At 48.8% G+C, this 12,431-nt stretch overlaps 1 protein-coding gene across 1 annotated transcript in view; it reads right to left on the minus strand.

Moving 5' to 3' along the window:
* SLC35F1 (solute carrier family 35 member F1) overlaps window positions 1-1,087 on the minus strand; it is a gene marked incomplete at both ends in the record, with an annotated part of 249,571 nt that extends 248,484 nt beyond the window's left edge. Inside the window, one exon of the mRNA XM_082306590.1 lies at window positions 894-1,087. Coding sequence (XP_082162716.1) covers window positions 894-1,087 — 194 coding nt within the window. The remainder of the gene's footprint in view (window positions 1-893) is intronic.
* Window positions 1,088-12,431: the final 11,344 nt, after the last annotated feature.

Genomic DNA, 12,431 nt, shown 5'->3' on the forward strand with positions numbered 1-12,431 from the left:
TGGGTAGGCGCTGGTTTGTAGGAAAAACCTCAGCCCTCATCAAATGTAGCGCAGAAAAAACAGCCGGCAAAGAGGGGAGCGCAAAGGATTTAAGTAAGATGGCTCCAGTGTTTTCTTTGTGCGTTCAGTGAAATAATTTACCCCGAGTACCCTGCAGTTTTCCTGTCTTTGCAGTGACAGTTCTGAGCCGCACGCACAGGCGACCCGACCAGCCAGCGCCTCGCCAGCATCCCGCTCCTGCAGCCAGAGCCCGCTTCTGCCCGACCACGCCAGCTGCTCGGGAATCGGGCAAAAATCCCACATGGGGCCACCCGGCACCCCGGAGCACCAGCCCCGCCCGGCCGCTGCCGCGGACCCCTCCGGAACGGGGTCGGGGGGCGCCTCCCCTTCCCCGCCGCCCCTCTCTCCCGGCGCTCCGACTTCCCGGCGGTGCCTCCGCCGCTGGCCGGGCTGCGGCAGCGGGGGTGCCGGCTCCCCGCTCCCCGCCGCCCCCCGCCTGGCCGCGACGGGCCGGGAAAGCCGCGGGGGGCGCGGGGCACCGCTGCCGGGGCGTCCCCGCGGGCAGCGCAGGTGCGACCGGCCCCGGCCCCGGCGGGGAGGGAGCGGGGCCGGGGCCGCGCCTCACCCCGCCGCCTGGGAGGCAACAAGGGGCCGGGGGAGGCTCCGCGCCGCCGCCCCCTGCCCGCGGCTTCCGCGGGGAAAGGCGCTGCCCGCCCAGCCCAGCCGAGCCCAGCCGAGCCGGAGCCTTCGCGCCGCCCGGTCCACCCCGCCGAGGGGCCGGGCCGGGGCTCCCCCGACGGCCGCCCCCGGGACCTGCGCGCCCCAGGGCGAGCGGCGGCGGGGCGGGGAGCCGCGCCGCGCCGCCGGAGCCCCGGTCCATCCCCCGCCCTCACCTGTTCAGCACTTTCCTGATCCTCTGGCGCACGCTGGAGGAGGGCGCGGAGATGCCGCTCCTGCCGCCGCCGCTGCCGCCCTCCGCCGGCAGGTTCTCGATGGTGGCCACGACATGGCTGGGCTGCGGCGGGTGGTGCGGCGGCTGCGGCGGCGGGGGGTGGCGGTGGTGGCGGTGGCGCTCGGGGGAGAGCATCGCGGCGGGGCTGCGCCTCAGCGGAGAGCGGGGCGCATCCCGGCGGGAGGGCGGCGGGCGCTGCTGCCGCCGGCGCTGGCTCCCTCGGCTTCCGGGCAGCGCCAGACCCTCGCCCGCTCCTCCCTCACTGGGCTGCCATGCAGCGAGGGGCGGGCTGCTGCCGCCGCCGCCAGCGAGTGCCGCTCACGGTCGACGAAGTGGCAGCAGTTTGGCGACCCTCCTCCTCCTCCCCACACCCCCCGCGCCCAGCCGGTGCCTCCCCCCGGCGGAGCCGCCGCTGCGCCGCCTCGATCCCCTTTGTTCCCCGCTCGCCGCCGCCCCCCGCACCCCCGGCGCACGGCTGCCGCCGCGGCCCGGCCCGGCCCCTCACGGCGCGGCGGCGGCGGCGGCGGAGCCCCCTCGCAGCCCTGCGCGGCGCCGGCCGCCCCTGCGCGCCGCGGTGCCGCCGGGCGAACGCGGCGGCGGCGGCCGCCAGGGGGCGCCAGCGGCGGCGGCGCCCCAGCTCCCGCCCCGCCCCGCCGCCGCCGCCGCGGGGGCCCCCGGGGCCGGGGGGTCCCTGGCCGGAGGGGCGGGGGGTGCGGGGTCCCCCCGGGGTCCCTCCCCGCAGGCCGCCGAGCTCCGCGCTGGGTACGCGAGGGGGGAGCCGGGCCCGCGGGCTGCTTACCCCCAGCCTTCACCCCGTTGAATATCGATTTGGGGTGTTTGGTGGCCTTTGGGGAGTTTGCTTTTTTGGGTGTTTTTTTTTGCTAGTCGGTTGACTCTTGCCTACAGCTGGGCAACGCGGCATCTCCTCCATCGGTGTTAATTCCTAGGAACCGCCATGCGTTTGTCCTCTGAAACGTGGCGTGGCCTGTCTCGTCTGAGTGAATCGGAAAAAGTGTCAATAAAAAATGCTTCTGAGCAACACCCTTGCTCTTACGCTGCCAGAGAGGCCCGTAAGGCACCGCGGGAGAGACGGCCGCCGCCGTGAACTTCAGAGCTCCGTACATTTTGCATAGGGACGGTGCACTGCAAGTTCATGCCTGGGCGAGGCTTGTTACAGACTATTGTGTTAGTGTCTTTCAAATACGGGGAGTCGCTCTGAAAAGAGATGGAATGAACGTGGTTTTAATATTTCTTATTCTAAAGAGTAAGATATTCCATTTTAAAAATTGAATTAGGCTCAAAGGAGATAAAACATATATGTACCTTTTAAATCGATCACGTCCCTCTGAAACGTATTACCCGATAATTTTGCAAAGTCCTGTAAGTGAAATAAATTTGAAATTTCACCTTTTCCATTCTATTGTTCCCCCTACTTATTTTTGTCAAAGATTCTTTTCCTGTATTCCTGTTTGTGTGAACCTTACACAAAGGCATGAAGGTGAGAGGAACGTTCGTAAAAACCGGGGACGTGTGGTTACAAAGCTGTGGAGTGTCCCCCAGGGAAATCAGATAGATGTAATACTCGAAATTACTTTTTCTCTTTTTTTTTTTTTTTTTAATGACTAGATTTCAAGTCGGTAGTGTCTGTTTATAGGAGCTATTCCTTTTGCCAATATTAATTTTTAATATGTCGGTTTACTCTGAGCACCTCAGCAGCCTCAGTCTAAGAGGTCTTCAGACAAGATCCAGTGGAGCATGTTGCTCTACCAGAGAATGCTTTTGAAGATGGGGCTCGTTCACTCGAAATCCTCTAAAGTTCATTCTTCGCTCTGGGCAGAAAGCCAGCTGTTTTCAGCGCGAGCCGAACGTCGCTTGAATCGGATTATGCTACTACGGGATTCTCCTCTTTCCTATTCCCCCCATGGCAACCACATGTTTCCATAAGTGGAGAGAAGATGAGGTTCATTCTCCCTGGCAGCTCTGGGAAGTGGAAGGGACAGAGCCCCCAAAGCCTCAGTGCCTGCCGCCGGGGCGGTACGACGTTACCTGCGGGGCCGGCCGCCCGGTACCGCCGTCGCCGCTGTGTGCCGTCACCGCGTGGTCCCGCCGTAGCACCCCCGACTCCCACGCTCGTCTCTATCCCATGTACCTCTGGCACCCATCTGGTAACATTTCCATGCCCTTTGTTAACCGTGCTGTTTCTCCAAGCTGCGGCTGGATGGCAACTGCAAATACGCTGGAAATAGTCTCTGTGCCTGTATAAGAGGGTTTAGATAAGAGATGTGTTTGCTTCTGGGTGCTCAGTGGCCATTTCAGACTGATCCGACAGCTGAGCAGATCAGAACAACAGTGCTTGTGTAACTTTATTCCTACCGATTAAACCAAATGAATGCATACCTGAAGTCCAATTTGGGATCTGCCGACAAACAGGGGGGCTATGGGAAGCTCCTGTCCTCAGGGCAGCCCTCTTATTTGGCAGACCCCTTTTTACCGATGTGGAGGGAAACTGTAGGTCCGTGCAGACGGCCCTGCTCCCATCGTGACGAACGGATTTCTTGCACATGCAGGTCTATCATAAATACTATGCCAAACTTTTGCTGTGTCCAATAAAACTGTTTCCAATTACTTTTCGGTTTGTCTCACTATCAGACCGCATGTGTAGCATTACACCATCACATGGCTTCATGCGTTTAATGTTGTGGCTTAGCCATGCTGTTTTTTTCCCATGATTAGGCAAAATTGCTGGGTGGAACAATTATACTGGATGTATTCTGTTTAGTAATATCAGCAGATTGACTGCATCATACAATCAGTAGTGACTGATGGAGAACAGCATTTTTTAACATTTTAATAATTACTCAAGATGCTGTTCATGTGGCTCCATATCCCTCGCAGTCTGAGCAGTCTTGGCCCGATTTCAAACACAGGGCTAAGCATGTTCAGCTCCCTTGTAGCTGCTTCTCAGTGTGTTGACATTCAGCTATGGCACATCTGGCATCTTCATTAATGTAACACCCAACTGGATTAATTCTACCAAAAGATAAGAATAGAATTAGTATAATTGTGAAAAAGTATTTTTTGTTAAGCATTTCATCCCACTGATTAGCAGATGAACATGCTAGAGGTTAGCTCAGTGACTCCTCTTCATGGTTTACGCTGAGGAAGTTGCTTTGCCTTCTAGCATGAAGTCGGCTTTTAAGTCTGTGTTTTCCAAAATTGTCACATGCCAGGTTCTCCAAGGTGCTGAGCTGACTCAGCCTTTTTGGTCATCAACGTCCTCCATAAATAAAACGAAAATACCTCTCCATCATCACCAAGTCCTTTTTACTTTTGAGTTTCTGCCGATAAACATGTACAAAGCTGTTGAAACAGCAGCCACACCAACTTGCTTACACACTGCCCAGGGGCCTGGCTCAAGCCTAAATCCTAATGCCTGAAGCCCAACCCTTAAGCTAAGTGGAGATGTCCTCTCCTGGGGGTCTGACCTTGTAGCTGTGCTCTGACCCCACTCAAGGCCTGACAGGACTTGCAGCAGGACCAGAGGCTAACCAGTAACTAGGGGGACAATATGGCATGAGTAAAACTTATAAGCAGGGGAGTCGTGTCAACAAATAGGAAATTCAAGATGTGCACATCCATCTCTACGTAGGCTGAATGCTGGATGTGGGGACCTGGGCTCTCACCTCAGCTTAGCCAAATTTTAGAGAGTTAAAACTCAGTCTTTCATATTCCAGCTGAGTCTCCTGGAATTGCTGAAATTGCTCTTCTGCAGTACTGTCAGCATCCCTTGGTTCCCAACTGATGAACAGCTCCAAGAAAAGAAACCCAAATTCCAGTGGTTGCAGCTCTCGCCTAAGATGTGGAACAGCTGTGAGTGTTGTACTCCCAAGGCTGGTTGGCTTGTCGTGGGGATCCAGTCAGGCAATCAGCTTGCCCCATCATATTTTTTTCAGGGCTGGGAAAACTGAGGTACTGAAGCAGCTCTGGCCAAGACTGGACATGGTCTCTCACCTCTCAAGCAAGCACCAGGGCTATGAAGAGGATGAGTCATGATCTCTTTTTCATCTGTCAGAATGACTGTTCTATATTTGCTGTTTGATTTATATCAAAATTATACTTTGATTTATTAATATTTAATTGTTAATATTTGATATAACATTTTATTTATATTAAACACTTTTATTTGCTATAAACATTGCTTGATTATTACTAATAAATCAAATATTACATTAGTATTTGATTTTATACCTGGAATGAAATAGTTGCAGGTGGAGGGAATGAGAAGACCTTTTGGTAGCACGCTCTACTGCAACACCACATGGGTCAACGGTAGCTCACAGCCGAGATTCGTCCCACTTGCTCCTGCATGGCGTTCCAGAGAGGAGGTATGACTCACATCTGGTGAGTTTGAGTTGAGCGCCGTCCTGAAGCTGCAGTGCTTCTGCCTAGCTTATTTAAAAGTAGCCCGGGTATCTTTACACACAGTGCTGCATAGGGCAGTGGTGACAGCCTTTGTTACGGTGCTTTTGGGTGACAAGCAACAGCCACAGAGGCAAGGTTTGCACAAAAGCCCTTTCCTCAAAATCCTTCCAAGCCTCTTCTCAGGCAAATTTTTATTAAGAGAGCCCAACTACTCCAGCCACCTCCCAACACCTGAGAAAGACTCAGAGAAGCGACAAGTTTCCAAGATGTGAGTCTGACTAGGAGAAAAAGAAGCAGGGGTAGAGCACAGCAGCACAACCTTTATATTAATCCCCAGCCTCCATGCACCAGCGTCCCATTTCAGCACCATCGTTGCCATCCGCCAGGCTGTTAAAGGTAATCAGGGCCTCAGAAGTCAACTTCTTCGGAGGTGAGAAGTCAGCAGTTCTGAATCTGAGTGTAGCATGTTTATGCATACATGCTGGTGGATGAACAGCTGTGGAAAGGCAACATAGCTGTGGGGAATCTCAGCACACAGCCCACGTACGGTTCCTAGACAGCAACTCTGCATCTAACAAAACAAGAGGAAGAGAGCATGGAGGCCCGCCGGCAGAGCTGCTCCTCCTGATGGCTCTTCACTCCTTTGCAGCACAAGCAAGGCAAGACACCCCACCTGCATCACACGAGGGGTGAGGAAGGTTGTGGGTAACAATGCCTATTTTCACATCCACTGTAACAATATTTTGTATTTCTCATTAGTTGCAGGAGGGAATATACCAACTGACTGTAATAATTTTCATTCTTGTAGGGGAATATTTACACACAGACACACAGAGACAGGGAGAATTACACTGCAATACCACTGGAGCCTGAGACCAATCAGCTGAGTCCATATAAAAAAGATAGATTATACAATACAGAAAAGGTAAAATTAAATAGAATTTATTCGTTTCCATCACCTTGGGTGAGCAACAAAGGCACAATAAAAAGTACAATAAATAATCTGCGAATGCCTTAGCTTACAACAGTACAAGGTTCACAAGCAGTTCAGAAACGGAACATCTGAGATAGCTCAGTTTCTCCGGAGGAGGGTGGGGAGAGTTCCTGTCTTGCATATGATTGCCTCTTCAAGATTTCACTTGCTTGGCTGCTTCAGCTATCATTTCAGCAGAGTTTGTAGCAGCCATGCAGTCACCGGTAGCTTTTAGACAGTTGCAGATATTTACCTACTTGTCCTTTCCCTAATTTGCATAAAAATAAATGAATCCTGCAGAGGTTAATTAAGAAGTGTATTAACTTTCCTGTTTTGCTTGTAGCATAGGTCACTCACAGACTCAAAACCTCAGATTGGAAAGAAAGCTGAATCTGAAAAGAAAGCAACAACAGCTCATCAGCTCAGAAAGCTGCAGGGAGGCAGACTGTTATTTCCCTTGTTGATATTCAGTACCAAAAAAGCAAGCGGGAAGAAGTCCCTAATCTGCTAGCAAAAGAGAAATGAACTTATAATAGTTGTGTGATGCTATTTTTTGCGCAGCCCAACAGCATTTTCAATCTACTCGTTCTTTTCAATAAACCACATTACAATTACTTTTATTTGTTTTATTGCATGCTTCCTCTCCTTCCTCATTACATAATTGAATGTCACCCTACAGTATGCCCTGATTTAAGTGTCTCTACTTGTCCAGAAATAACAAGTTTTTGAAATAATCCTGGTTTTCTATGAAACAACAATAACCCTTTTCAACCTGTTCCTGTTCAGCAATCAGAAAACGTGATAGAGATGTGAAAAATCAAACCAATTCCTTTTGAGAGGGAAGAAACGAGTCTTGAGAAGTCCTTTTCAGAAGGAATATGACAATCTAATATTGCTTTATTTCTTTACTAATCTGTCCTTTTTACCAAAAAAACAGTCTTGCAGACTTTGTTCAGTCGTGCATCATCCCTAGCTCTCATGCCCCCGCTTGGGAAACCCTCGGCCTGCCGTGTGAAAGGGGCTGGTGCCTTGGAAAGGCCAGGCTGGACAGGAGAGCTCCTGGGGAAGGGCAGACACAGGGAGCAGCTCAGAGGCACGCTTTGACCCATGACTTGGGAAACATTTTTGGGACTGACACAGTAGACGTAGCCATTCTATTTGTCCAGGAGCATCCATCTGTTTTCCTGCCTTGGGAATGAACTTTGCCCATGTCCCTCCCGCATGCAGAGGTATCCACATCTCTAGGCCCCTTATTGTGAATTAGGAGTGCTAGCCCAAGGATAACTAGAGACTGACTCCCTGAAATGGGAAGGGATACACACTTCATGGCAGAGGTGGTTTATTAGTCCATTTGCAAGCCAGATAATCAACAATCTGATGAGGAGAGGACTGGGTTTACAAGAGTGAAGTTGACCTTGGACTAAGAGCTCTTCACTGCTCCAGTTTCATCATACAAATTCCTTACGGAGATAACTCAGTGAAACTAGAGGCCTGTGATGTGTAACAGGTCGTATAAGGTGATCTTGAGGTCCTTGTGGCCATGCTCTCTCTGAGTAAGCAGTGTCCAAGCGAACACTAGAGGTGAGAGGACAGAGACATACTGCCGGACTGCAGGGCAAAGTGACACAGCAGTTTTGCTGGACAAGAAGTAAATTTGGAAAAAGGATTTCAACATCTAAGGAAATTCACCTCGGGAGAAGAATGAGAGTGCATTTTGTCAGGGAGGAAAGCCATTAGACAGACTGTGGAGGAATTAAAGGAGCTTCCCAAACAGAAAATATGCTAACCCCTAGAGGAAAACAACCATACATATTGTATGCCTCAGTGTTATTATAATACATTTCATTGACAGAGTTTTGTCCTAGTTAATAACACTTAGCTTTCAGAGGCCTCTGGGTTTCTAATTACTGCTGTCATAGCTCCCAGAGGAAACAAAATGGCAGGGCTGAAACCGAAATCAAACCTGCTGGAGATGCGAGCGAGACCCCAGGGAGTGCAACCCCAGCCCCGACCGAGGGCAAGAAACGCTACTGCTGTGACCACACCTGCGTTTTCGCTGGCACTGCCCGCCCTTCGTGCTCAATTCAAACTTCTCATGTCTTCACTCTCTGCCCTTGTGTACAGCTAGTCTCACCTGCCTTGGCTCCTGCTGCACAGAGACGCCTTCTCAGAGCTGGTCCATACATCTGTGATGACACAGCAATGTTTTAGTTAATTCTATAGGGGGAGGAAGAGGACTGACCTTTGCACTGCTTTTCCTTCTGCTTTTTTTTGGTACAGTATTTGGATCAGCTTTATTGAAGGCGGAGTAAGCTGTTGGAAGCAAAAATGGCTTTCTGTCATTTCTAACTTCCTGAGGCCACCTGGGACTGTCAGGATCTTGGTTAGACCTTGAGGCTGCCCTAGAGTCTGGGACATACAGGAACAAACACGCTCTTTTTCTGGTATGATGATGCTCTAAAGACACCAAATCACAGCATCTTTAGGGTACAGGCTAGGACAAGAACTGCCAGGAGCTTAATTAATTCTATCAAGCAGTGGCACAGACTGCCCAGGATGGATCCTTGGAGCTTTTCAAGACCCAACTGGAAGAAGCCCTGAGGGACCTGGTCTCACGTCATGGCTCACCCTGCCATGAGTAGGAGGTTGGACCAGAGACTTCCTGAGCTCCCTTCCAAGGAGAATTATCCTACAGTCACGAATTATGATTTTAGTTGTGCTGAGTTATTTTTCAACAGTATGTGCACGTGTAAATGTGGGGTCCAAAAACTCCAGAAGGGGAAAGAGCTGGGAAGAGTAACCTTTTCACTATTTTTCATTGTGTTAGGACAAAGTTACAGAAAAACACAAAAGAATGACAATTTATAAAGTGACTTATTCCCACATGTCATTATACAATAGTGAAAATAAAAGGAATGTAAATAAAGCAACAAAAAAGTGCTTGACCAACACAAATTCTTAATTACTTGAATGTATTGATTGAAATAGTAGAGATTCAGCTCTCTTGCCATTTTTCTTGCTGGACTGGAGAGGCAAGTACCTCTTGGGATTATTGGCTCAGTGAAGATTCAAAATGTATATGACCAACTGACCATTTAAGGTATCCATCAATAGAGGTAACAGCTAATAAAACCAGAGAAAATTCAGAGTACTTCCTTCAGGAACAACACTGTTTGGGAATATTTATTATTGTTTTCTAGTGATTCTTTATGTCTGGTACATTTTTGCGAAATGTCTTAATCTTTTAAAAATAAAGACTGATATCCAGATACGAACAAGTTTTCCTTGTCAGTGTAAAGTGCCTTTCTGTGTTATCTTTTTTCATGTGTCACTCTGTTTTGCAGGACTCATTGGCAAGACACAACTGTAATTCTGCAAGTGAGTGAGAGGAGGGATTATTGTTGAGCCAAGTCCAAAGGCTAGTGTTCTGAAGGAATTAATTAAAAATAAAGACAAAATGTATTGGTTTGGGGGACAAGAAAATCACACCTGCTAGTCACGCTTTACAAATAAGTCTACTTTTTGGGTGATTAATGAAAGTTATCATCAGGTTCAAGGCTTTATTCAATTGTTTTTTATTATTTTAGTTCTAAATCACTGAAATAGAAGCAACAGACATGATTAACAGGACGACTCATGCTTAGGAATGTATCACCTAATGAGGTCATTATGTCACCATCATTAGCAGTGTTCAAGATAAAGATGGATACATAGAAAGTGGAATTATTTCAGTGCTTAATCCTGCTTGATTCCAGAGATTAGATTTGGTGATCAGAGAAGTCATCTCCCACAGTACCCTCTACAGTAAGTTTTACAGTCTAAAAATATGCTAATGGTTAATAAAGGATTCTCTGAATGAACACTAAATTTCAAAAAGAGACATGCAAACCAGGGTCTGTGGGCAAAAGCATTGGACCAAATTCAGCTCTTTTTGCTGACCGGGATGCTAGCTTCTTTTGACTTGTTCCTTTTAACTTGTTCTCAGAGCATGCTCAACTAGCTCCCAGGTTAAACAGCAGATGCAGGACTTTTAGGCAGAAATTTTACCTGGATCCAGCCAGATGACTTTTGCTGCAGGTACATAAACTGCTCTGGCAAACACATTTTCTTCTTATTTCTATGCACATTTGTACCTAACTGCAGAGCTGGAGCCCTGCCCTGCTCTGCACTTAGGATGAAGAGTGGAGGAACAGGATGAAGAATGTGCTTGTCCTGATGTACATGCAACCAGGATTTGCTCCTTTCTGCGCTGGGATTAATGAACACGCCTATCATATTCTGGAGAGTATTTAACTGCCATGCCAACTGAAGCAAGAGCTATCCGCAGCAATACGAACTACTTAGCAGAGAGATATAATGCCTGTGTTGAAGTAAAAACAAGTAAATCCCACCATAATGTGCTCCTGCACATACTGTGAAATCCTTCTCAAGGAAGCAGGGCTTGGGTAACAGAGTTTAAATCCAGTTGAGATGCCTGGGACTGCTTTTCAGCTTTGTCTGACTCAGTAACCCAGCGCAGGAGTACTGGAGACAAAGTACCAGAAGGGTGCTAGACATGCAAAACATTTCACAGCTGGACTTGAAGGCCGACTTGCACCCATTAAGATGTATTCCCTGACAGCTAATCCTGTAACCTACTGCCTACTGTCGTATGAAAAGCCTGCCAGATACTGCCAGTCCTTCTGCTTGCCGAGTCCTCCCTTTCCTTGGACAAGCACACATTTGCAGATTCAGATTCAACTCTCTCCACCTCAACCTATCCAAAGAACTTATCAGAAAGAAAAAAGGGCAGCCAAGCTAATGTTACTGCAGGGCAAGTGTCCTTTCAAAGTCTATGAAATGCACGAAGACGTTTCAAATTTTACATCAAAGACTTTTAGTAAAGAGTGGAGATCTGTGATACAAAAACAGGGCCCACCCTGTGCTTGAGACCCTCTGAAATCTTTTCGGAGCTTTTGAAATTACAAGAAAGAGCAGAGGGGTTGATGCAAGAAGCATCCTCAGCACTGTGGTCTAGGAGCAAACAAACCAGAAGTCCCCTGCAGTATGGCATCTGCCATTCAGTGAGTGTCAGCTGCTTAGTGCTTTGCAGGCAAAAAGATCGCCAATTCTTCTGTTCTCCAAAATACTGTAAATGGTCAATGCAATAGCTGTGCATGGCATACTTATTTACTCCAGATGAGGATCTTCTGTGTTTCAAAAAGCTGAGTATCCAAGCCATGCCTCATGACAAGACAGCAACTTGTGCATTCACGCTGAGTTCATGGCAAACAGTGTACAAAAGCTGCACTGAAAGCAAGTTGTGGAATACTATCATAACTGATTATGGTATTTCCACCTGCTGGACCAGCTGCCGGACTAGGAGTCCTTCTGGGTGACATTCATCCCTGTATGAGGGGATGAGCACAAGGGACTATATACTCCAGTCATTTTACTTAAACTAAAAATACTGTGCCAGTAAAATAAAAGCTATGTGCCACTCCTTCCCAAGGGCCTGGATTTCAGACAGAGCAAGACACTGTCTTTCTGCTTTGGAGACTACTTTGAGGCTGCAGTACTCAGAGAAAGTGTTTACACTGAGTAGCTGGACATGAGCTCTGCAGCTGTGTTCGACAGTAATGCAGCAGTAATCTGTGCACAGAACAAGGTAGAAATCTTGGCAGGCCCCTTACCAGCTGTAAGGTTATGTCACACTTCAGTGTAAGCAGCTGCTACAGCTTTCTGAAAGGTCTAGAGCATTTAAGAGCAACATTACAGCAAGAAAACATACCCAGAAAATGTCAGTGTGACAACTCCGTAGGCTTTCAGCATGAAACCCGGAGACCCCCTGAGCATACTCTGGAAGCCCAACCATACTTTTTTTTACAAGCCCTACCATGTGCCTGAAGGTCATCACCACTGACGTTTCTGACGCACGGAGCTGTTCAGGAGTCTCTCATGGTGTTTTGGGATGCTTCTACAGAAGATGAAAAGGTTTCTCCAGCACAGAAAATTGTCTCTGTACAGTAAAGATTAATGATGAGAGATGACAGCCAAATGGGCAGTGCTTATGAGATGGAAAATACAGGATTACAACTGTCATCA

Source organism: Platalea leucorodia, assembly GCF_965183815.1.
Source record: "Platalea leucorodia genome assembly, chromosome: 3".
In the NCBI taxonomy this organism is placed as follows: Eukaryota; Metazoa; Chordata; class Aves; order Pelecaniformes; family Threskiornithidae; genus Platalea; species Platalea leucorodia.